General features: G+C 46.9%; 1 protein-coding gene across 1 annotated transcript in view; it reads left to right on the top strand.

Moving 5' to 3' along the window:
• Positions 1–7,825: 7,825 nt before the first annotated feature.
• The window catches only part of LOC141094187 (uncharacterized), a 154,939-nt gene continuing 135,918 nt past the window's right edge, over positions 7,826–26,846 (top strand). Inside the window, 5 exon segments of the mRNA XM_073579945.1 lie at positions 7,826–7,937; positions 17,497–17,646; positions 17,776–17,955; positions 18,038–18,161; positions 18,245–18,342. Coding sequence (XP_073436046.1) covers positions 7,911–7,937; positions 17,497–17,646; positions 17,776–17,955; positions 18,038–18,161; positions 18,245–18,342 — 579 coding nt within the window. The 5' untranslated portion in view covers positions 7,826–7,910.

Raw genomic sequence — 26,846 nt, 5'->3', positions numbered from 1 at the left:
ACCCCCTACCCCCGCCGAATCTGGTGAGTGGAAACCTTCAATGACCTGGTGATGAACCAGGTCATTAGGCATAACGCCCACCGCCGCTGAAGCCCGCCCACCCACAGCCATTGAATGGGCCAAGAGTCGACGTCACGTGACGCAGCAGTCTGCTGCATCATGTGATGTTGCAGGGGGTGTGGCCTTCATTCCAGGAAGTGGCCTTGCCTGCCCCCGGCGCGAGGACCTTGACTCATTTAGCATTTTGCCAGATCAGTCAAGCAATTTCTGGCTCTGGCGGTGGGAGGAGGGCTGCAGGAGGCCTGGAGCACAGCTGCAGCTGCACACAGTTTTCTGTCATGCTGTGGGCATCAGCCACAGCATGACAGAATATAGAGTAAAGGTTCAGGTGCTCTTTAACGCTGTGTCCATGCTCACAATTTTTCCCCATCTATGACTGCCATCATGGCAGGAAAGAAAAAAAGGTGAGGTGATAGTCCGATTCAAAGTGAATGGGACCATCATTACAATTTTTTGTCTCCCCACTACTTCACCGTCCCGTCATGTCATTGTAAGACTGGGTGGGAAAGTAGTGGGGAGATTATGCTGCTAGCAGCATTATTCTTGCCGTCATTCACTGATGGTCAGAGCACTGCCTGTCGTCTGCCCCTCAGAGAATTAATAATTTTCAATGCAGTTTCAGGCCGCCGACTATCATTTCTCTGGCACCTCCTCTGGTTCATGAGCTGGACGTGGTTGGATCGCTGACGTCTGGCACACTCTTGTGTACTTGCAATCTGCACATCAGCCTGCATGGAAGTGAACAGTGCCAGCAGGGGAGATCATCAAGTATACTGGTTGATGTCCGCCATCTGAACACAGAAGCTGGAGGAGGAGACAAATGAGATAGTTAGCTGCCTCAGACGGCATGCCTCTGCACACCCATCAGGCTGGGAATGCCTCTTTAGTGGGCATCATGCTTCTTTCTCTTTTGGATTTATATATGTTGGTGTGCTTAAAGGGAATCTTCCACCTAATGCTACCCTATGCAGCTGTCAGCAGACATGTATTGTCCTGCAGACACACAGAATAATGACACCAGTGGCGCTCCACTCCGAGGTGCCGTCTGGGTGCTGCAGCACCCGGAACTAGGCGCATGCCAGCTATCTAATAGCACGACTAGGCTGGTCATGGGGTCACTAGCCCAGCTCTGCTGCCAGTTCTCAGCATTTCAGTGAAGCATTCTACACTCGTGTGAATGACTAATATCCTATATATGAATAAATTGGCCAACACAAATAACGTAATGGGGAGGCTTGAAGTAAAGGACGGGTTTGCAGCTACTTGGCACATTTTCCTATTGTGCACTTATGTGCTTAAAGTGGGATTAAATTTCCTAACACACAGCTCTGTACATCCATTCTCCTGCCGCCATCCATATCTGCACACACTGACCAGCAGATCCATACACACAGCAGATCAGACCTTCCTGCATAGAAATATGTCATACATAGGAAATCAATACCAACCTTCACATTTAGTGATCACACTTGTACGAGGATGTGTTCCCCTGCCTGCTCTTATGACTGAAGTGAAGCTGAACATCCAAAGAAATGGGTCACACACAGGGTCAAACAGAGGGTGGGATCAAAATCACTCAAAAGTGGAGACATGGTGTTGATAAAACTACATGCAAATGTAAAAGGAGCTAAGTGGGTTTTCAAGCCATTGCCCCACCTGGTTTTTCCACATGTGGTTTTCAATGGCATCATGCAGTGCTTAGGGAGCGGATGAGCATGTGATCGGCTCCATCATGCTCCGCTCCTCTGTTCCGCCGCTATGCCACCTGTTGCATTTCCTGCCCTGTATTTAGCTTTCAGGTAACGTTTGATAAGTCATAGAGGCATATCAACGTTTATCTGCTGACGTAGGCTAAGTTCACACTGCTTAAATATGACACCTGTTTTGTCTGAGCCGAAATTAAACTCTGAATGTGGTACTGCAGGGGTTCCTTGGTGTCTCCTGCTGGCGGGGTGACATCGCCCCTCCAGTGTCCTATGCCGGGGAAATGCCAGGGAACCACAGGCAAGCCCTGCAGTACAAGACCCACAGGTAGCCGACAGCAAGGGAGGCCATGAGTACCCATGCCGCTGCAGCGGAGCACTGCTCACAGGCATCCCTCTATTGTGGCACTGTAAGGATTCCCTGAACTTTCCCACTGGGGGGGTGACGTCACCCCACCAGCGTTCTGCAGCCTGGGAAAATCCCGGGGAACCCCTTCAGCACCATACATCACATGCTCACATTGGATTACAGATCAGCTACTACCAGGGGTCAAGTTCTGGGAAAAAACTGTGGGAACGCACCAAGATTTCCTACTTGCCCCCACTCTGATGAGAGTTACACCAACGTAGTAATGAAATAATACTGCCATACTGTGACTGAATAAAACACCATGCAAAGACCAATATTACTCCTATACAGTGACCATAGATAGGCAGAAACTAGCTACACGGGCACCCTGCAGACCGCACTAGTGGTTATGTTACTTTTAGGCTTCTTTCACATGATCATATGCGTATTGCGCGCGTTAAAAATGCAGCGTTGTCACTGCACATTTCCCGTCATATTTCACGCAGCCCAGTGATTTGTATTAATGGGCTAATCGTGTAATATGCTACAGAATAGAACATCCTGTAATTGTTATTTTTTTTTTACACACATTTGCGTATGCGTGAAAATAACGCATATGAGAATAAACGCATCGGTTTCAATGGGTACATTTCATCGTGAAATACACATGCATGAAAAACACAGCGTATTACACGACAAAACTAAGATCATGTGAAAGAGGCCTTATATCCAGTGGTCACATGCGACGTTTGCTGTTACTGGGGTCATTTGCTTTGCCTATTTCTAGTCCAGACCGCCACAATGAATTTTCCAAGCCGCTACTTGTCTCTGTAGGATTTTGCATTCAGACAGCTACGGGTTAGCCCCCCCCCCCAGAAAAAGATCGGAACTATCTCGGGAACAACAGGAGATCTAACGTTAATTTTTGCTGATCAAACCGGATCTAACGAATATCTATCAGAATCCATCCAAAAAACGGCAAATTTCAAATTAGGGGGGGCTAACCCGTACCTAACCCCCCCACCTGACACCCCCAATATCTCGGGAACGAAAGGAGATCTAACGTTAATTTTTGCTGATCAAACCGGATCTAACGAATATCTATCAGAATCCATCCAAAAAATGGCAAATTTCAAAGTTGGGGGGGCTAACCCGTACCTAACCCCCCACCTGTCACCCCCAATATCTCGGGAACAAAAGGAGATCTAACATTAATTTTTGCTGATCAAACCGGATCTAACGAATATCTATCAGAATCCATCCAAAAAATGGCAAATTTCAAATTAGGGGGGGCTAACCCGTACCTAACCCCCCACCTGACACCCCCAATATCTCAGGAACGAAAGGAGATCTAATGTTAATTTTTGCTGATCAAACCGGATCTAACGAATATCTATCAGAATCCATCCAAAAAATGGCAAATTTCAAAGTTGGGGGGCTAACCCGTACCTAACCCCCCACCTGACACCCCCAATATCTCGGGAACAAAAGGAGATCTAACGTTAATTTTTGCTGATCAAACCGGATCTAACGAATATCTATCAGAATCCATCCAAAAAATGGCAAATTTCAAATTAGGGGGGGCTAACCCGTACCTAACCCCCCACCTGACACCCCCAATATCTCGGGAACGAAAGGAGATCTAACGTTAATTTTTGCTGATCAAACCGGATCTAACGAATATCTATCAGAATCCATCCAAGAAACGGCAAATTTCAAATTGGGTGGGCTAACCCGTACCTAACCCCCCACCTGACACCCCCAATATCTCGGGAACGAAAGGAGATCAAACGTTAATTTTTGCTGATCAAACTGGATCTAACGAATATCTATCAGAATCCATCCAAAAAACTGAAAATTTCAAATTAGGGGGGGGGCTAACCCGTACCTAACCCCCCACCTGACACCCCCAATATCTCGGGAACGAAAGGAGATCTAACGTTAATTTTTGCTGATCAAACCGGATCTAACGAATATCTATCAGAATCCATCCAAAAAACGGCAAATTTCATAGTTGGGGGGCTAGCTACGGGTTAGCCCCCCCTGGAAAAGATCGTAAATATCTCATTTTGTAGGGGTGATCTAACGTTAGTTTTGGTTGATCAAACCGGATCTAACAAAGATCTAACGAATGTAATCATTTTTCACCCAAATTCTCACTAAGGGGGGGCTAACCCGGGGGTGGTCAAAAAGAGCCCATCAAGCCAAAACAACTTGTGGGAGGGGCTTCTGGAAGCATGGGGTGAAATGCCTCCAGATTACCTCAGAAAATTAACTGCTAGATTGCCAAAGGTCTGCAATGCTGGAATTGCTGTACAGGGAGCATTCTTTGACAAAAGTTTGAAGGAGAAAATTATTATTTCAAATAAAAATCTTTTTTTCGAATCTTGTCAATGTCTGGACGAGATTTTAAATTCATTCAAATTCTAGACTTTTTTTCTGTGTGTGTTTATTTAACCCTTTACAAACTTTAGGATTAGTAATGGAGAGGTGTCTTATTGACACCTCTCCATTACTAAGCCAGGCTTAATGTCACCTTACAATACAAAGGTGACATTAACCCCATATTACCCCATATGCCACCCGCTACAGAGCAGTGGGAAGAGAGAGGCTAAGTGCAGGAGTCTGTAAGATGCACCTTTTCTGGGGGCAGATGTCTTTAGCCGAGGGGGGGGACAATAACCATGGTCCCTCTCTAGGCTATTAATATCTGCCCTCAGTCACTGGATTTCCCTCTGTGGAGTAGAAAATTGCGCAGGAGCCCACACTATTTTTTCCTGTGAAAACATTCTTTATTAAATACATACAGGTCCCAAATTTTACACACACATAGTACTAACAGTATTAGCCCCAGGTATGTCGGATGCCCCTTCACCTGGGAAGGCCCTGGGGTGCCCCACCGTTGCAGCGGATGGCCAGGTCGTGCTAGACCTGGTTTGGGACCGGGAAGCCAGTCCCCAGGGGGAGACACCGGAACCCCCAATAGCGGTACCGCTGGCCCCGACGGGCAGAGGAGGAAGAGGCTATGGACTACCGCAGGGCTACCATCAAAAAGCTGGCAGCCGAGTACCGGGAGAGGGAGCAGCGGAAGATGGCTGTGCTGGGCCAGAATCTGAGCTGGAAGGAGAGGGCCCGTGCTGGGCACTACGGTCCCCGGGACGCGGCTGGATGGGGACAGGTTCTCAACGTGAACCAGGAGTAGGGGTTCGGTTTTATCGCGGACCCCAAGAGGATCAGCGACCTCTTTTTCAATCGGCGGGATGTTGAGTCGCACCTGCACAATGGACACCCCGACAGAGATCTGCAGCCAGGGGAGTACGTGACCTTCACCCGCCATGAGGGCCTCAGAGGATGGTACGCTCTGAATGTACGCGTGTCCCTGCGGAGTTCGTTGAGCAGTACCTGCCATCCAAACCCGTCAATGCTCCGCCCACCGGTACCCCACAGACTGCTCAGGTACCTGCTTCCAGGAACCGGGCTGCTCCTGCATCCACCCCAGTTCGACAGCCCAAATCAAAGATCCCTGGCTTGACACCGTGGGAAGAGGAGTACCTACGAATGGAAAAAGACTACCTTGAATCCGGTAGCCACTAAAAGTAACTCACAAATCTCGTTACCCAGGAGGGTTTTTGTTGCACCAGTTGTGCCTGTTGCTATCATGTTTTCCGGTAGCACTTTTATTGCCCTGTTTTTGATTGGCAGCGTTGTTTTTGAAATTAAACTGTGGAGATCATGAACGCTGTATGATCCAAAACTTTAATTGTACATAGTTTGCACCTCTTTAGGTGCCCCTTCTTGGTTTTACATATACAAAGACTCTTTGCGAAGAAAATGTTTTTTGAATGGACACTTTTCGAAGAATGATGTCTACCTCAAGGGACACTGCAAGAAATCCCGGCTGAGAGCAGTGTTCAGCACCTTACAAGATTTTAAAATGTTTTATGATAACGTATTTGATAATATTGTGTCTGATAAAAAGTAAATATCTTTTATAGAATATTTGATACAGAGAATTAGATAGAATGTGAGAACTGAATAAAGACTGAAGAATTGAAAGTGACAGGTGACAGGCCAAGTGTAGGTGGTCAGTGTCTTGCATCCAGTAGAAAAGAAAGAAAAAGAGAATAATGGATAGAGAATGTAGTAAAGAAAATGTGTTGAGTATAGCACTTTGAATTGAGAATTGCACTTAAGTAAAATTTTTGATACTAAGATAGGAAGTTAGCCTGTTTGTAACGTTTAAGAAATGTGCCTCCTACGTTAGGAAGATTAGATAAGTATTGTTGAACAGCATGTAAAAATTTTTGTGTGTTCCTGTATTGTACCTTTGTTGTCTTGCAGCCCGCGGACGTGCTGTGTTTAACGGGGGGTATGTGGCGCCCCTGAGGCTTCAGTCACCACAGAGGTACTGCACCTTCTCCTAAGGTGTAGTGCCCCACCATCCAGGTAAGGTGGGAACTCCTGACCACGCTCCACACCTGCATTCAACACACAGGATAGTTCAGTGGGGCCACCTAACAGCTTCTTGCTGGGGGTTAGCAGAGCACCCCTCGTGGAACCCTGCTTCGTAACACGAGATGTGCTGGGAGGCGGGTGGAGAGAGATGATACAAAAGAGCGGGAAGAGTGAAAGTTAGTTAGTTGGTTAGAGAGAGAAGAGAGAAGATGGGTGTCTGAGGGACGTGCTGCAGCAGGTCCCAGTGATCTGGGCTGCTGGCACGAGAAAGACCAGAGAAAGAGACTGATAAGATTGATAACCTAACCTTCCAGAAGAAAGATAGAACAGATCGGAATGAAGGAGAATAGAAGGACGGTGGGAAGCTGGTTGAGAAAGAGAGAGAACCCTTCCAGTCCAGAAAGCGCAAAGGCCGGGGCCCGGTCCCCGAGGTTGATTGGAACTTTATGTCCGGCAACAGACACCGGAGGAGTAGTGAGCCACTAATGCCTTGCTCCCCTCATAGACTTGGGACACAACAGCAACCGAATAGAGAGCCGGGAAGCAGAGTGGAGTCCCCGAAGCAGGATACAGCTGTCTGTCACACAAGTAAAGACTCGAAACACCTAGAGAGAGGCATTCCAGGGTAACTAAGTACTGGAGTGCTTTGCACCTAAAGGCGCATTGGAGGAGTCGTTCAGTAAGGTACATATTGGCGGAGTGTGGAAGGGAGAATCCTATCCTGCCTGGAGCTTGGAACCGCACACCCTGGTGTCCTCCAGTTATTCCAGCACCGCTACACCTGGGTAACAACATCTATACCAGCCTGTGCCTCTCCTCATCCATTGCACCTACACTGCCCTGGGACTACAGCTCCACCTGTGGGGAGCTACATCATCTCTGCTGCACCACACCATCAGTCCCAGCGGATCTGTATGCAGCGTTGGCTCAACACCTTACTTGCCAAACACCACGGGTGGCGTCACGAACTCTTAATATAAACTTTAACACCATTAACATCACCGCCATTGATATTGGGCGCCCGGAGCCACGGACCGGGTCACCGCTGCTGTGACACGCATGCCACCGACAACGGCCCGTTAGCGGGTAACCCCGCTGTCCCCGGAAGAGCGAGAGTTTCCCATACACACGCGGCTCCGCTCCGTACACCTCGTACACACGCGGCTCCGCTACATCCACACTGTAAACCCCTCCTGACCCCACACATAAACTTCCCCTCATCCAGCACCATGACAACCAGCACAGCAGAGTCCTGCACACACTGAGGCCCCTGATCATGTGACCCCTGACTCCTCCCCTCCTGTGACCTCATCACAGGTCCTGTGCGCACAGAGCAGCTATATATGTGGAGTGCGGCTCTGCGGGTGGAGGTCAGTGCTGGGGGCTCCATTATTCTCTATGTGGAGTGCGGCTCTGCGGGTGGAGGTCGGTGCTGGAGGCTCCATTATTCTCTATGAGGAGTGCGGCTCTGCGGGTGGAGGTCGGTGCTGGAGGCTCCATTATTCTCTATGTGGAGTGTGGCTCTGCGGGTGGAGGTCAGTGCTGGAGGCTCCATTATTCTCTATGTGGAGTGCGGCTCTGCGGGTGGCGGTCGGTGCTGGAGGCTCCATTATTCTCTATGTGGAGTGAGGCTCTGCGGGTGGAGGTAGGTGCTGGAGGCTCCATTATTCTCTATGAGGAGTGCGGCTCTGCGGGTGGAGGTCGGTGCTGGAGGCTCCATTATTCTCTATGTGGAGTGTGGCTCTGCGGGTGGAGGTCAGTGCTGGAGGCTCCATTATTCTCTATGTGGAGTGCGGCTCTGCGGGTGGCGGTCGGTGCTGGAGGCTCCATTATTCTCTATGTGGAGTGAGGCTCTGCGGGTGGAGGTCGGTGCTGGAGGCTCCATTATTCTCTATGAGGAGTGCGGCTCTGCGGGTGGAGGTCGGTGCTGGAGGCTCCATTATTCTCTATGTGGAGTGTGGCTCTGCGGGTGGAGGTCAGTGCTGGAGGCTCCATTATTCTCTATGTGGAGTGCGGCTCTGCGGGTGGAGGTCAGTGCTGGAGGCTCCATTATTCTCTATGTGGAGTGCGGCTCTGCGGGTGGAGGTCGGTGCTGGAGGCTCCATTATTCTCTATGTGGAGTGAGGCTCTGCGGGTGGAGGTAGGTGCTGGAGGCTCCATTATTCTCTATGTGGAGTGAGGCTCTGCGGGTGGAGGTAGGTGCTGGAGGCTCCATTATTCTCTATGTGGACTGCGGCTCTGCGGGTGGAGGTCGGTGCTGGAGGCTCCATTATTCTCTATGAGGAGTGCGGCTCTGTGGGTGGAGGTCGGTGCTGGAGGCTCCATTATTCTCTATGTGGAGTGTGGCTCTGCGGGTGGAGGTCGGTGCTGGAGGCTCTATTATTCTCTATGTGGAGTGCGGCTCTGAGGGTGGAGGTCGGTGCTGGAGGCTCCATTATTCTCTATGTGGAGTGTGGCTCTGCGGGTGGAGGTCGGTGACGGAGGCTCCATTCTCTATGTGGAGTGCGGCTCTGCGGGTGGAGGTCGGTGACGGAGGCTCCATTATTCTCTATGTGGAGTGTGGCTCTGCGGGAGGAGGTCGGTGCTGGAGGCTCCATTGTTCTCTATGTAGAGTGTGGCTCTGCGGGTGGAGGTTGGTGCTGGAGGCTCCATTATTCTCTATGTGGAGTGCGGGTGGAGGTCGGTGCTGGAGGCTCCATTATTCTCTATGTGGAGTGCGGCTCTGCGGGTGGAGGTCGGTGCCGGAGGCTCCATTATTCTCTATGTGGAGTGCGGGTGGAGGTCGCTGCTGGAGGCCCCATTATTCTCTATGTGGAGTGCGGGTGGAGGCTGGTGCTGGAGGCTCCATTATTCTCTATGTGGAGTGCGGCTCTGCGGGTGGAGGTCGGTGCTGGAGGCTCCATTATTCTCTATGTGGAGTGCGGGTGGAGGTCGGTGCCGGAGGCTCCATTATTCTCTATGTGGAGTGCGGCTCTGCGGGTGGAGGTCGGTGCTGGAGGCTCCATTATTCTCTATGTGGAGTGTGGCTCTGCGGGTGGAGGTCGGTGCTGAAGGCTCCATTATTCTCTATGTGGAGTGTGGCTCTGCGGGTGGAGGTCGGTGCTGGAGGCTCCATTATTCTCTATGTGGAGTGCGGGTGGAGGTCGGTACTGGAAGCTCCATTATTCTCTGTGGAGTGTGGCTCTGCGGGTGGAGGTCGGTGCTGGAGGCTCCATTATTCTCTATGTGGAGTGCGGCTCTGCAGGTGTTGGTCGGTGCCGGAGGCTCCATTATTCTCTGTGGAGTGTGGCTCTGCGGGTGGAGGTAGGTGCTGGAGGCTCCTTTATTCTCTATGTGGAGTGCGGCTCTGCCGGTGGAGGTCGGTGCTGGAGGCTCCATTATTCTCTATGTGGAGTGCGGCTCTGCGGGTGGAGGTCGGTGCTGGAGGCTCCATTATTCTCTATGTGGAGGTAGGTGCCGGAGGCTCCATTATTCTCTATGTGGAGTGCGGGTGGAGGTCGGTGCTGGAGGCTCCATTATTCTCTATGTGGAGTGCGGCTCTGCGGGTGGAGGTAGGTGCTGGAGGCTCCATTATTCTCTATGTGGAGTGCGGCTCTGCGGGTGGAGGTCGGAGCTTGAGGCTCCATTATTCTCTATGTGGAGTGAGGCTCTGCGGGTGAAGGTCGGTGCTGGAGGCTCCATTATTCTCTATGTGGAGTGCGGTTCTGCGGATGGAGGTAGGTGCTGGAGGCTCCATTATTCTCTATGTGGAGTGCTGCTCTGCGGGTGGAGGTCGGTGCTGGAGGCTCCATTATTCTCTATGTGGAGTGCGGCTCTGCGGGTGGAGGTCGGTGCTGAATGCTCCATTATTCTCTATGTGGAGGTAGGTGCCGGAGGCTCCATTATTCTCTGTGGAGTGCGGGTGGAGGTCGGTGCTGAATGCTCCATTATTCTCTATGTGGAGGTAGGTGCCGGAGGCTCCATTATTCTCTATGTGGAGTGCGGGTGGAGGTCGGTGCTGGAGGCTCCATTATTCTCTATGTGGAGTGCGGCTCTGCGGATGGAGGTCGGAGCTGGAGGCTCCATTATTCTCTATGTGGAGTGCTGCTCTGCGGGTGGACGTCGGTGCTGGAGGCTCCATTATTCTCTATGTGGAGTGCGGCTCTGCGGATGGAGGTAGGTGCTGGAGGCCCCATTATTCTCTATGTGGAGTGCGGCTCTGCGGGTGGAGGTCGGTGCTGGAGGCTCCATTATACTCTATGTGGAGTTCTGCTCTGCGGGTGGAGGTAGGTGCTGGAGGCCAGGGCTGTGGAGTCGGAGTCGTGGAGTCGGAGTTAGTTTTGGTCGGAGTCGGTAGAAATGTACTGACTCCAGCTTTAAAAAAAAAAGTATTAATATTTCATAATTGAACTTTCATATGAATTTTATAAATGTTACTCAAATATATATGTTCTATCAAACTATGAACAACAGTGATAAGCAGTTCTGCTGGAGATAGAGACATTTCTTACTTCTTGTGTGTCACTGTTCTCCACTGCCCTTATCTAATCTTATACTTGGTTAACCTCATGCTGCCCCAACCCCCCTACTTACAATGTATGAAACTGAAAGTGAAAATGTGTTGCAAATTCTTAGTAGTAAAGCTCCTCCTCTAGACTAGATCATACTAGGTGTGCGTCTTCCAAGCATCTCTCAGCTGCCTGCTACTCAGAAGAGGAAGACTGTAAGAAGTATTATCCTTTCAACAAACTTTGCATCAGTTAACTGTGAGTACATGAGGAGGAATAATAACAGTATTACTGACCACTATATCAGTTGTACGACCTGGCAATAATTTTGTACAATTGTTTTTAGGAAAAACAATTGTCATTTGGATTGTGAATGCAGAATTAAAAACCTGAGAATGTCAAAGAAGCATCACATTAAATCAGCTGTATTTGAACATTTCACCATCACTCAAGATAGAAAACATTATGTCTGTCAGTGTATGACAAATGATCCAGACGAAAACAAATGCTGTGAAGCCAAGATGAGTGCATATTCAGGCAAAGATAAAAATGCTCCTACCAGAGCTTCTAATCTAAAGAGACATTTACAGCGCTTTCATCCAGAAGTACTGAAAGCAGTGGATGAGAAAGACTGCATCCAAACCAATGAACCAGTGCCTAGCTCTTCCAGCCAAACAAAGGAGCAGAGAACTTTGCAGCCATCAGTTGCAAGATATTTTGTCAGTGACAAAGTTACTGTGACAATGACAGTAGATACATTTAAAAAACAGATCATAGAGCTTGTTGTAAAGGATAGTGTGCCTATTTCATTATTTTCACGACCAGCTTTTATGTGTCTGAATGGGGAAATGGCCCGCAAGCTTGGTGTTTCTCTGGAGAGAGAGAGAGTATTAGAAAATTAGTAATCGAAGAAGCTTTTAAACAAAAGGAAGAACTTAAAAAAACTCTCAAGGGACGCTTTCTGTTTCTTAAAATGGATGCCTGCACACGTCACAGAGTGAACTATTTTGCCATCAATGTCCGATTTGTTTATGACAAAAATGAAATAGTTACCAAGACATTGGCAGTAAAAGACACCAAAGCTCATCACACCAGTGAGTTTCTCCAGGTCTTGGTGGAAAAGGTTCTGCAAGACTATGAACTTAAAAAAGAGCAAGTTCTTTCTGTCGTAACTGACAATGCTTCAAATATGATAAGTACTATTAAGCTAATGAATGAGAGTAATGATGGTGACCAGCAGCTAGAAGAACATTCTGGGTCCACAGACACAGAAATGTTTGAAATAGAGGAACACAGTATTGTAACTGAGGAGCAAACTGAAGTTGCTTCAGATGAACAGCAACATGATAGTTTAGATGATCTTGTTGAAACTGTCAATATGTTCTTTCATTCATCACATGCGCTGTGTTGTGCATACGCTACAGCTGGCTATAAGAGACAGTCTGCAAGAAGGACATGCTGCTGCACTGATTGGCAAGGTGAGAAAATTGGCTACTGTTGCCAGAACCCCTAAAGTTGACTCAATTTTGAAGAGACGTGCTGGAAAAGGGGCAATTATTGATCAAGCCACACGATGGGGCAGTACTTACTTAATGAATCAGCGCTTGGTTGAACTGAAAACCTTTCTTGTAGACATGGCTAACCCTCAACTGACGCTAAATGAAAGTCAGTGGAATCAGGTGACTGAGCTGGAAAAATTGCTAGAGCACCCATTTACAGCGACTAAAAAATTACAAGCAGAGGACTTAACTCCAGGTATTTTCTTAAAGGAGTGGAAGAACCTGATGTTTCGCCTGTCCCAAAGAGGAGGGTTAATTGCAAGTGGCATTGCTACATCAATGAAACGGAGACAGGAGCTACTATTACAAAATAACATTCTTTTGGCAGCTGTTTATGTAGACCCAATGCATCAGATTCTTCTAGATGATCAACAGCTAAGTAAAGGAAAAGAAGCTCTGTTTGAAATATCAGTAAGGATGAAAGGGTTGCAGAACATTCAGGAGGAACAAGAAGAATTTGGTCGTCTTGCCACATCTTCACCCTCATCATCAACTGATGAAGAATTTAATTTCGAAAAATATTTGGATCACAAGGACCGTGCAAAGCGTTCCCGCATAGAAGAAGAGTCATCCCCATCAAGGAACACAGCCAGTACATTTCAGCAGAATTTTTCATGTGCACTAAAAGAAATTGAGAAATTTGACCGTTCATCAAAAATAACAGTGCAACAAGCGATTCCTCTGTATCCTGACATTGTCAGAGATGTTGCCTGAGTGGTTACTGCTTTGCCACCAACACAAGTTAGTGTAGAGAGGTTGTTCTCTGCTCTCAAAATAATTAGATCAGATTTGAGGGTATCCATGAAGGAGGATCTGACAGAGGCAATACTTTTTCTGAGGACAAATTTATAGATTTCTTCTTATTAACTGCATAAAAGTGTTTATTGCATATTTACTTACAGTTTAGAAAAGTTTATAAAAGTTATTTGCTATATTCTAATTGTATTCTAATAAATGTAGTTTTTGCTCTAAGTGGTCTGCTTACTTATATGATGGTGAGAAACTGAATAAGCACGATGTTAATATTTGACAACAGTAAATTTATTGTTACGAATTGGCCATTTATGAAGGAGCCGGAGTCGGAGCCTGATAAAATCCAGGAGTCGGAGTCGCAACTGTGGCTTACCGACTCCACAGCCCTGCTGGAGGCTCCATTATTCTCTATGTGGAGTGCGGGTGGAGGTCGGTGCCGGAGGCTCCATTATTCTCTATGTGGAGTGTGGCTCTGCGGGTGGAGGTCGGTGCCGGAGGCTCCATTATTCTCTATGTGGAGTGTGGCTCTGCGGGTGGAGGTCGGTGCCGGAGGCTCCATTATTCTCTATGTGGAGTGCGGCTCTGCGGGTGGAGGTCGGTGCCGGAGGCTCCATTATTCTCTATGTGGAGTGTGGCTCTGCGGGTGGAGGTCGGTGCCGGAGGCTCCATTATTCTCTATGTGGAGTGCGGCTCTGCGGGTGGAGGTCAGTGCTGGAGGCTCCATTATTCTCTATGTGGAGTGCGGCTCTGCGGGTGGAGGTCGGTGCTGGAGGCTCCATTATTCTCTATGTGGAGTGCGGCTCTGTGGGCGGAGGTCGGTGCTGGAGGCCTGGCTTTGCCTCCTGATGAACCGCTGTTGCGGGGAAACGCGTTGGAGTATTCCATAAATGATAAGTGGCCACTTCATGTACCTATTTGCTCTATGGTTAGGGTATGAAATTGCGGTGGACCTTAATGTCATGGTGTAGTAATTTTTTGTTTTCTATTGTATCTGGGATTGTCTGCAATAGCCGCAGGGCATTTTTACTATTCATCTCTGCACTATTTTGTTATTGTTTGCCTGCCTGTGATACTAGGGACCGGCAGGGCAGTGAGGGACGGCCTTCGCTGAGTGGGGGCGCCAAAAAATCGGGGTTCCTAGGGTGCCAACCTCCACGGTTAGGAAGGTATCAGAAAGGCCTATTGTGGGGCATTGCAGCATCTCAGTTATGGTCTTTTAGTGTGGCATTTGCCATGGTTTCACTGGGAAATTGGTGTTTTTTATATATTAATACATAATAAATGAGTTTTTATAGGGATTACATGTTCACTCTGTATATTATTAATTCCTACAATATTTGAGTGTATAAATAGCACAACCGTGATACCCCTCTGGCTGGCCAAATATGTCAATGAGATACACCAGGGTAACATGGATGCAATTCGCTTTATTGTCTTTGAGGTGGATCCTTCATTAAGATTTGGACAAAAGGGTCTCACTGTGTGTGTGTATGTGTTGTGTGTGTATATATATATATATATATATATATATATGTGTGTGTGTATATATATATAATATAATTTATATTTGTGTATACACCGCTCAAAAAATAAAGGGAACACTTAAACAACAGAATATAACTCTAAGTAAATCAAACTTCTGTGAAATCAAACTGTCCACTTAGGAAGCAACACTGATTGACATTCAATTTCACATGCTGTTATGCAAATGGAATAGAAAACAGATGGAAATTATTGGCAGTTATCAAGACACCCTCAATAAAGGAGTGGTTCTGCAGGTGGGGACCACAGACCACATCTCATTACCAATGGACGTCGGGCACTCAGACCGTCCTCATGGAGTCGGTTTCTAACCGTTTGTGCAGACACATGCACATTTGTGGCCTGCTGGAGGTCATTTTGAAGAGCTCTGACAGTGTTCCTCCTTGCACAAAGGCTGCGGTAGCGGTCCTGCTGGGTTGTTGCCCTCCTACGGCCCCCTCCACGTCTCCTGGTGTACTGGCCTGTCTCCTGGTAGCATATCCAGCCTCTGAACACTATGCTAACAGACACAGCAAACCTTCTTGCCACAGCTTGCATTGATGTGCCATCCTGGATGAGCTGCACTACCTGAGCCACTTGTGTGGGTTGTAGAGTCCATCTCATGCTACCACGAGTGTGAAAGCACGACCAACATTCAAAAGTGACCAAAACATTAGCCAGAAAGCATTGGTACTGAGATGTGGTCTGTGGTCCCCACCTGCAGAACCACTCCTTTATTCAGGGTGTCTAGATAATTGCCAATAATTTCCATCTGTTGTCTATTCCATTTGCACAACAGCATGTGAAATTGATTGTCAATCAGTGTTGCTTCCCAAGTGGACAGTTTGATTTCACAGAAGTTTGATTTTCTTTGAGTTATATTCTGTTTAAGTGTTCCCTTTATTTTTTGAGGAGTTAATATACAATGTGTATATATACCCTGACGAAGAAGCATGTTTTGCCTTTGAAACGCGTAGGTTTTTTGGCCCCAGCTAGGCTCCGTAGCCTTAGCCTGTGAAGTCACACACTGTCAGTGCAGGACAGTGTCAGCCACCATTCAGCCATGCATCCCGGAAGCTACCAGCCAGAGTGGTCCTGGCTCTGCCAGACTTTAATTATTACTTGCACCCCAGTCAGCCGAGCTCATTCACCTCATCCTCCCAACTTGTCACATACCTATCCAGCACCTTTGTGGATCATTCATTGTGATCGGCACAGCATCTTCATTCAGCAGAGTTGGGGTAAGGCCTATTTCACACTTCAGTTTTTTGGCGTCAGTCAAAATCCACCAATTTTTGGAAAAAAAACGGATCAGACAAAAAAGGGGCGGATACGGTTTTTTCCCCCCCATAGACTTACATTAGTGGCGGATCTTGACTGACGGTCGTCCGTCACACCCATTTTTTAACGGTTTCGTCAAAATTTTACCCTCTCCCGGGCGGATGAGACGGACTCTGCAACGTTTTTTTTTTGTTGACTGTCCGCTATTTTTAACTGCGCATGCCCGGAAGCATCGCTCTGGGAACATTTTTAACCCTGAATGCCGTTCCTGGAGCGGGAAAAAGTCTCTCTCGGCACAGGTTCCTTTAAAATTCAGCCTTCGCCGGATCCGTCAAAACAACGGTCCGGTAGCACACGTTGCTGCAAAAACGGTGACCGATCCGTTTTCTGCTATTTTCGCGGATTACAACTGATCTGAAAAACGTATGTGTGAAACAGGCCTAAGTCTGCATAAGTTCTGTTACCGCTCATTAGTGAATCTTGCTGACGTCGTAGATTTGCTGAGATGGTTGTGGATTTTAGGAAAGATCAACATGAGATACTTCCAATCTACATCCATGACGAAGTGGTTCTTAGGGTCACAGAGACCAAATTCTTTGGTGTTATCATCTCTCATGATCTTAAATGGGGGAAAAACGTGGATGCTGTTATAAGAAAAGCACAACAGAGGATGTTCTTCCTGCGTCAGCTGAAAAGATATGGTTTGTCTAAGAATCTGCTGATCTTATTCTTTAATGCTGTCATCAGATCTGTGATTTGTTCCTCTCTGATAGTCTGGTATGGGGGAGCCACTGCGCATGACAAACTCCGCTTACAAAGGACTTTCAGAACAGCAGAGAGAATTATAGGCTCCCCCCTGCCTAAAATCCAGGATCTTTATGATAAGAGTATTCTATCCCACGCATTGAAAATTTCATCCGATCCCTCTCACCCGGGACACTCCTCATTCCAACTACTCCCTTCAGGACGTCGCTTCAGAGTCCCCAAATGCAGCACCAACCGCCATATGAACAGCTTCTATCCACTCTGTTCAACAATTAAATCGTCATGTGTAGACTATATACTGTATCTGTCTTGTTAGATGTTACTTGTTGTATCTGTTGTTATATATTATGCTGCCTCTTTGCCACAAAGAATTCCTTGTATATATGTAATATGTACTTGGCGATAATAGATTTGATTTGTGTCTCCTGCACGCTCTGAGTATCAGGTTTATGTGTGAAAGGCAGGACATTTACTTTCACTTTTAACATTACTGAATCGTCCTATGATATTTGGAGCGCGGTACATATATTTATGATGTTACATCGGCTCATCTTCTCATTCAGGTCTCTACAATATCGGATCCTCTCAGTGAAGATCTTCTATATAAGAGAATTTTCTTGATTTATCCATCAAAGATGGATATGGACAGAGACAAGAAGGCGGAGAGGATATTACACCTCACCCTAGAGATCCTCTTCCGGCTTACTGGAGAGGTGAGAGATCCTGATGATGTCACATTACATCATTCTTATCTATGGGAATAACAGATGGACAGATCTGGAGAGGTGAGGACTCTGGAAATGTCTGTAGTGAGATTTATTAATGTGTCTCTCCATAACCAGGATTACACAGTAGTGAAGAAGACCTCTAGTGAGCGCTGTCAGGACCCTGTGTCTGAGGGATGGGGAAGACCCCTGAGCCCAATCACGGGGCCTCAGCCTCACCACCTGATGTATGAAGACATCAATGACCAGAGGATCCTAGAACTCACCTACAAGATGATTGAGCTGCTGACTGGAGAGGTGACACTGCTGGGAATGCTAGGACATTATACAGTAACACTATGAAGGGATCGGGGGATGACGGTATCATTGTATGTGTCAGGTTCCTATAAGGTGTCAGGATGTCTCCGTCTATTTCTCCATGGAGGAGTGGGAGTATTTAGAAGGACACAAAGATCTGTATAAGGACGTCATAGTGGAGGTTCCTCAACCCCTCACATCACCAGGTAATAGAAAGGACTAAATACACACGGCCTATAATTATCTGTATGTAAAGAATTACTTCAGTCCCTGTATGTGTTTCCTCCAGAGCTATCCAGTAAGAGGACAACACCAGAGAGATGTCCCCGTCCTCTTTTTCCACAGGACTGTAAACAAGAAGATCCCAATGTTCCTCAGGATCATCAGGTAGATGGAGAGAAGGTGTCATGAGATCTCCCCTATGATGTGTAGATGGCTGTGAAGGTCTTGTGCTCAGTCTTGTTTTATTCACCAGTATTATATGTTTTATACTTGTGTAATGAGAAGGGTGGAGATGGGAGCAATAGAGCTAATCTCAGTGGGGGAAAAAAGTATTCAGTCAGCCAACAATTGAGCAAGTTCACCCACTTAAAAGGTGAGAGAGGTCTGTAATTGACATCATAGGTAGACCACAACTATGAGAGTCAAAATGAGAAAACAAATCCAGAAAATCACCTGGTCTGATTTGGCTGGATTTATTTTGCAAATTATGCTGGAAAATAAGTATTTGGTTATTAACAAAAGTTCATCTCAATATTTTGTTATATTCTTTGGCAATAAGTGAGGTCAAATGTTTTCTGTAAGTCTTCACAAGGTTGGCACACACTGTTGGTGGTATGTTGGCCCATTCCTCCATGCAGATCTCCTCTAGAGCAGTGATGTTTTGGGCCTTTCTCTGGGCAACATGGACTTTCAAATCCTTCCAAAGGTATTCTATGGAGTTGGGATCTGAGGACTGGCCAGGCCACTCTGGGACCTTCATATGCTTCTTACGAAGCCACTCCTTCGTTGCCCTGATGGTGTGCTTGGGATCATTATCATGCTGAAAGACCCATCCGCTTTTCATCGTCAATGCCCTTGCCGATGAAAGGAGGTTTACGCTCAAAATCTCACTCTACATGGCCCCATTCATTCTTTTATGTACATAGATCAGTCTTCCTCGTCCTTTTGCAGAGAAATAGCCCCAAAGCATGATGTTGCCACCCCCATGCTTTTTTTTTTTTTTTTTTTTTTTTTAATCAGATAAATTATTAACAAAATTCAAGCCAACAGACAATCTCAATATTACCAAGTCCAACAGGGTCACATATTTTCAAATTACTGCTCCTCCCCGCCATTATATTTATGAACAGCAAGTGATCAAGAATACAGCCTTCATTCGGGATCATCTTCTCATCTTCTCTCCACCCATGGTTTTCACAATGTCGCAAATGTTTTTTCGCTCTTTTAGCATAAATACCTTTTTCTATATTTTCAATAAAGTCAGATTGCCTAAAATAAAATTCCTGTAGCATCGGCGGTTCTTCATTTATCCAATGTCTGGCAATTAATTTTTGTGCGATATATAATAATCTAGCTATTGCCAATTTATTTTTCTTTTTAACCTGAATCTCCTCCACGTATCCCAAGATACACATCACAGGGTCCCTCTTAATTCTACAGTTGTTAATTCTGTTGAGAGCGTGTATAACTGTCATCCAGTATGGGTTCAGTTTGGGGCATTGCCATAACATATGGAGGATCCCTGCCCCATCAGCCTGACATTGTGGACACTCAGAAGTCTGTCTCAGTTCAGCCCTATACAGTCTTTCTGGAGTCCTATATACTCTATGGAGCACATATATTTCTGAGAGTCTACCCGGCTCATTCAGTGACAGTTGGGGTATGTATTCCATAATCACCTCCCATTTATCCTCCTCTATCCTCCCCAACTCTTCCTCCCACTTCTCTTTTGCTTTAATCGGGTAATTACTTAAAAAGGTATACATTAAATCCTTATAAATATCCGACACCACAAATTTTGTTCCCCCTCTCCACAGGCATACTCCACCAGTATGTCTTTTTGTATCTCCATATTAACCGTCCTGCTCTGTGTTACGTAGGCATGACTAAGCTATCTATACTGGATGAAAAACCTCCGGTAGCTCATAGTCCTCCTGTAATTTTTCAAAAGGTATTAGTGCTTGCGTTTCCTGTACCTGAAACATGTATTGTATTCCCAGTCTCTTCCAATTTTTGAATTCCCTCATTTTGTCAAACTCCGACAGTGTTTCATTTTGCCATATAGGGGAAAAATTTGTCAAGTGCTCCACTCCCCTAATCTTTTTAATTGCCTCCCAAACCTTATGTATCCGTGCCAGAGTGGTGTAACAATCCCATTTTTCTCTTCGCCACGACAGCACCCACTGAGAGAGGGGATCCGCCCCTAGGAACAGGAAACCTACAGAGAGATAAAAGGGGTGGTCCCTCTCGCTCCCTTAGTTGGTTTCCTGTTCCTAGAAGGAACCCATAGAAAGAAAGAAGCTCGCAAGAGGATACCTGGCCTGGTTGCCGCCTGTACAGCATCCATATGAGCTACAGGGGCCCCAGAGCTGGAGCTGTTCGGGGGAGATCTGATATTCAACTCCCCGCTCAGCTGGTAATGCAGCGTGAGGCCTGGTAATGATGCGACTGGCTCACGTGCGGTGCATAGAGCGGCAGGAGCCGTCACCTATGGAGACTCCCCTTGGGAGACGCAGCATTACGGACCAGAGCGTCCTGGCTTAGGGCAAGAGCACGACTCAGTGTCAAGGCTACTGGCATACCCAAGTATGATGTGGAATGCGGTAAGATGCTGAACGCTGATTCCATACCTGACTCCTGGCGATGGTCAGAGGTATGATCCGGTCCGACAGGGTAGACCAGGAGAGGCCGACCTGGTGCATATGAGAGGCGCAGCACAGCGCAGAAGGCCAGCAGCCGGGGGCTTGGCATGGTTGATGCAGCATATGGCTGGAGTAGAACTGGCTCCGGTCCGACCTGGCGCGTATGAGAAGCGCAGCACGGTGCAGAAGGCCAGCAGCCGGGGGCTTGGCATGGTGATGCAGCATATGGCTGGAGTAGAACTGGCTCCGGTCCGACAGCATAGACCGGGAGAGGCTGACATGGCGCGTATGAGAGGTGCAGCACAGCGCAGAAGGCCAGCAGCCGGGGGCTTGGCATGGTGATGCAGCATATGGCTGGAGTAGAACTGGCTCCGGTCCGACAGCATAGACCGGGAGAGGCTGACATGGCGCGTATGAGAGGCGCAGAAGGCCAGCAGCCGGGGGCTTGGCATGGTGGGCCTGAGTCTCAGAGGAGAGCCGAGGCAGATTGACTCCCCCCTCGGCTGATAATGACGGCGTGAGGCAGGGGCCAGGTGAGGCCATCCTCGCTCACAGATGCAGCACGATATGGCTGGAATGTAACAGGCGTGCATTTGCGCAGAGGGTCTGCAGTTGAAGGCCTTGTATGGCCACGGATAAAAGTGGTAGACGGGAAAGCGAACCACGTCTCAGAACGCCTCGTATGGCGGTGCAAGGTACACACACATGAAGTTGTGGAGGTGCTACCATAGAGCAGCAGAAAGAGTGGACGCTCTAGCCAGAATGGTTCCACGGAAAGAGGTGGTACACGGTGAAGCTGACCACATCTTAGGCTGAGTTTCCACAGCCGGTACCATGTGTTAACCATCAAGGAGATGCGGGGCTGCTCTCTTTAGGTTGCTGCTGAGCAGATGAAGGCCGGGCAATTACCAGAGTGGGAGACCAGCTGAAGATCCCTAATCTGGTTGATTTGTGAAAAAAAAAAAAGTGCACTAACCTCACCCTGCTCCCTGGAGGGGAAGCTCGGTATAGCTAGGCCCTCGGCTTGCAATTGGGGGCTACAGCACCCGGCAGGGGTCAGTGAAGCAGTGTGCAGGAGTTCACTCACTCTTCCTCCTGCTCTCCGAAAGAAGAAAAAAAAAAAAAAGGGTCGGCAGCCATTCCAGTCCGAGTGACTGCTCTCGTAATGGCAGTAGCTGGAAGCCAGGCAAGTACCAGAATGGAATACCAGTCATAGATCCTGGTAAACAGCAGCATACTGGTAGCAGTCCTAGAGGCACACACAATTTCTTGTGCTGAGAGCCTTATGGGGGACTTCAGCAGCGCATTGTCTCCGTGAAGATTGTCAGCTGCGGATCGTTAATTGGCTCCTTCGGGTGAGGTCACTGACATTTGAGAGAGGAGGTTATCTGGAACTCTGAGAGGTGCCCCCTTGAATGTAACTGTGGGCCTGGTCTCTTGTTTAGCACCTTCAAGCGGGGCCGTAAGTCTATCTGTACCCCATGGGGCCTATGTATATCATATGGTATAATAGAGTCTGGATGTATCGTATTACGTCATAGCGCCTCTATGAATCGTACTGCATCAAAGAATACTTCATGGTAATTCATAGTACTTCAGGGTACTTCATGGTGCTTCATAGGGAATAGAAGATTCCAGGATATCTATAAACAGAAATATAGTGAGGAAACACTTAGCTAACCTAAATGAATTCAAGTCTCCAGGTCCAGATGAATTACACCCCAGAGTACTGAAGGAGATAGCAGAAGAAATTTTTGAACCCCTCTCCATGATCTTTGAAAATTCTTGGAGAACAGGAGACGTCCCAGAAGACTGGAGAAGAGCAAATGTTGTTCCTATCTTCAAAAAGGGGAAGAAGGTGGACCCAGGCAACTATAGGCCGGTGAGTCTGACTTCTATACCAGGAAAGATCTTTGAACAAATTATCAAACAACATGTATGTCAGCACCTGGATAACAATGAAGTGATTAAACAGAGTCAGCATGGGTTTGTAACTAAGTCATGTCAGACTAACTTAATTTCCTTCTATGACGGAATCACTGATTGGGTGGATCATGGAAATGCTGTAGATATAGTATATCTTGACTTCAGCAAAGCATTTGACAAAGTATCTCATACAATCCTTATTGAAAAAATGACTAACTATGGAATGGATAAGGCAACTGTTAGGTGGATTCATAACTGGCTTAGTGATCGGACCCAAAGAGTGGTCGTAAATGGCTGCACATCCAGTTGGAAGAATGTCTCAAGTGGGGTACCACAGGGCTCTGTCCTGGGCCCTGTATTGTTCAACATCTTTATCAACGATTTAGATGAAGGAATTGAGGGTAAACTGATTAAATTTGCTGATGACACAAAGCTAGGAGGGATAGCTAATACTAGAGAAGAGAGAGAGAGAGAGGATTCAAAAAGATATAAATAAACTGGAGAAGTGGGCAGCAACTAACAGAATGGTTTTTAACAGGGAAAAATGCAAAGTACTACATCTGGGCAATAAAAATGAAAAAAGCATATACAGAATGGGAGGAATAGGGCTAAGCGACAGCACATGTGAAAAAGACTTGGGTATACTAATAGATCACAGACTGAATATGAGTCAACAGTGTGATGCAGCAGCAAAAAGGCAAATGCAATTCTAGGATGTATTAACAGAAGCATACAGTCTAGATCACGTGAAGTCATTATTTCCCTCTACTCCTCTTTGGTCAGACCTCATCTGGAATATTGTGTCCAGTTTTGGGCACCACATTTTAAAAAAGACATCAACAAACCGGAGCGAGTTCAGAAAAGAGCGACCAGAATGGTGACCGGTCTGCAAACCCTGTCTTATGAGGAAAGGTTGCAGGATTTGGGAATGTTTAGTTTACAAAAGAGAAGACTGAGAGGAGACTTAATAGCTGTCTACAAATATCTAAAGGGCTGTCACATTGTAGAAGGATCAACTTTATTCTCATTTGCACAAGGAAAGACTAGAAGCAATGGGATGAAACTGAATGGGAGGAGACACAGATTAGATATTAGAAAAAACTTTTTGACAGTGTGATCAATGAATGGAACAAGCTGCCACGAGAAGTGGTGAGTTCTCCTTCAATGGAAGTCTTCAAAGAGAGGCTGGACAGACATCTGACTGGGATGATTTAGCAAATCCTGCTTTGAGCAGGGGGTTGGACCAGATGGCCCAGGAGGTCCCTTCCAACTCTGCGATTCTGTGATAGTACGAAAGATATGCAGTGAGGGGTGGACACCACTGTATAAATTACCAAATACTACGGCCCGGTGCAAACATGCGCCAAAGATTAATCAAAAGAAAAAAAAAAAAGGGGAAAAAGCGCAAATAGTGATGCACACGCAGCCAATGATATAATTCATGGTACGTCATATTTGCTTCGTGGTACTTCATGATATGTTATAGTACTTCATAGTACTTCTGGTTGCCTCATAGTGTGCCATAGCTCATCAGATTGCTTCATGGTACTTCATGATAGGTCATAGTACCTTGTGGTACTTCTTGTTGCGCCATAGTACATCATAGTATGTCATAGCGCATAATATTGCTGCATGATACGCCATGGTACTCCATAGTACTTCATGATATGTTTTAGTACGCCATCGTATGTCATAGGACTTCATTGTGCTTCTTGTTGCATCATAGTAAGTCATAGTACTTCATATTACTTCAGGGTACTTCATAGTACTTCATCATATTTAGTATTGCATCATAGTACTTCAGATGGCATAATAGTACTGAATAGTGCTGCATCGTGCATCTTTTTTGTTTCATAATACATATTGCTTCATGGTACTTCATAGTACTGCGTCATACTTTGTATTGCTGCATAGTACTTCAGATTGCATCATAGTGCTTCATATTACTTCATGGTACTTTATAGTACCTTCACAGTACTTCATAGTACTTCATAGTGCTTCATAGTACTTCATGGTACCTCAAGGTACTTCACATTGCTTCAGAGTACTTCATGGTGCTTCATGCTACTTCATAGGGCCTCATATCACTTCAGGATGCTTCATGGTATGATATGGTACCTTCATAGTATGAGGAGGAATACGGTCAAGAACTCTGATATCTACCGCAGAGAGAATCCTGCAGAGAGCCAAAACACACCTGTTGTTCCTATTGACCCGTTTTTGTCAGGGTAATAAACAACTTCAGAGCCTGTTCCTGTTTGCTCTCCATGTCAGAGGAGTGGACAATTCCAGAGCACACCTCCTCAGCCACCCTACCCGGCATCAAGAGGAATGGGTGCTCAGCCGGGGCATCTTCAGGATGATAGCGGCTATATGGGGCATGCCGGAGATGGATCTGTTCGCTACAATAGACAGGTCGAAAGGTTCGCTCCACTGTACAGGGCATGTACTCGACGCCCTTCTAAACCCTTGGACGGTTCACCAGACCCTCCGATGTTATGGTCGCCAGCTGTTACTAGGATGATGAGGTAATAAGGAGCGAGAGTCATCTTAATAGCCGGTGGGGCCAAAAAGCCGTGGGTTTCATGGCTAAGAGCCATGTCATGGGTTCTCCCTCTGGATCAGGACCTGTGCTCACAAAGACCCTGTTACACCCTCAGGTCAAAGGTCTACACCTAACGGCATGTAATTTGAGGGGCAGTTACTGAAGCTAAGCAGATGACTTATTTGGCACCCTCTTGCAGGAAAAACTTTAAACTTTCCATTCAGCAGACCTTTCCGGGGAGGGTCTTTTTCCTTGCCATATTAGAGTTCCGGCAGGAGGGGCGTGAGTTCGGACTTGCAGGTAACACCCTAAAATTCCAAGTTTCGGCTCTGGAGGCCAAGTATAATTATAACTTGAGGGCAAGGAAGGGGTAGCTCGATCTTTCTCTGCTTGCCAGCAAGCAAACCCGGTTAACATTCTTCAAAGACCGCCTTGGGGACCTTAGCTTAGTCCTAGATGTTTTCACACAGGGACCATTCGGGCCCATGCACTTGACCTCAAAGTCTGTTTCATTGAAAGCCGCCTTATTGGTAGCTCTAGTATCGGCAAGGAGGATGCATGATCTCCAGGCCCTGTCAATAGATCATCCTGACAATATTTCAGGGCAGAATAGTGTCAAAGACGGACCCGTCCTACCTCTCTAGAAAGGCTGCTAAATTCCATAGATCCAAAAAATCTACCTTCCCTCTTTCTTATGATAGCCCGGCAACACCAGAGAAGGAAAGATAGCATGGCCTAGACGTAGACGTAAAGGGGGGCCATCTTAGTCTATATAGATAACTCTAGGCTCTGGAGGCAGAGCAGGGCTTTTTTTGTCTTTTTTTTGTCTCTTTCCAGGGTAACAAGAAGTGTGGATCAGAAACGCATTGGCATATTCGGCAAAAAAGGAGAAGGCCCGCCACAGGGCGTGAGGGCACATTCTGCAGGAGCCATATCTTCTTCCCGGGCCGAAAGGACGGATGTCCCAATTGAGCTAATATGTAAGGCCGCAACCTGGTCTTCTCCTTCTGCCTTTTATAATCACTACAGGCTAGATTTGTCTTCTTCCGATGACTTGGCCTTTGGTAGATTTGTCCTTAACACGGTGGGCCCTCCCAGGTGATTTTCTCTTAAAATCTCTCAGTGGGTGCTCTCGTGGCGAAGAGAAAAAGCCGGATTACTTACCGGTAATACTCTTTTGTAGAGCCACGACAGCACTCGCTCACTTCCCTTCCTTGATATATCTACATGTGGTTCACTCTGGTGGGTGAAGGATAGAAGCTGTATATAAATGTGAAATGTAGCAAAAAATATATACTAGAATCGCTTACTGTGCAAATTGACTAAAGCATGTGTGGCGGTTCCTCTTGTTCTCTGTAATCCAACTGAGGGAGCGAGGGGGACCGCCCCTTTTATCTCTCTGTAGGTTTCCTGTTCCTAGGGGCGGATCCCCTCTCTCAGTGGGTGCTGTTGTTGCTCTACAAAAGAGTATTACCGGTAAGTAATCCGTTTTTTTGTAATGTTACCTGCCTCTAGCCCCTAACCCCTCATCTGTTGACAATGAGCTGCTAGATAAT

This window comes from Dendrobates tinctorius, unplaced genomic scaffold (genome assembly GCF_039654945.1).
Source record: "Dendrobates tinctorius isolate UK_male_01 unplaced genomic scaffold, ASM3965494v1 ptg000063l, whole genome shotgun sequence".
Classification (NCBI taxonomy): Eukaryota; Metazoa; Chordata; class Amphibia; order Anura; family Dendrobatidae; genus Dendrobates; species Dendrobates tinctorius.
This window is presented reverse-complemented; position numbering and strand designations above follow the sequence as displayed.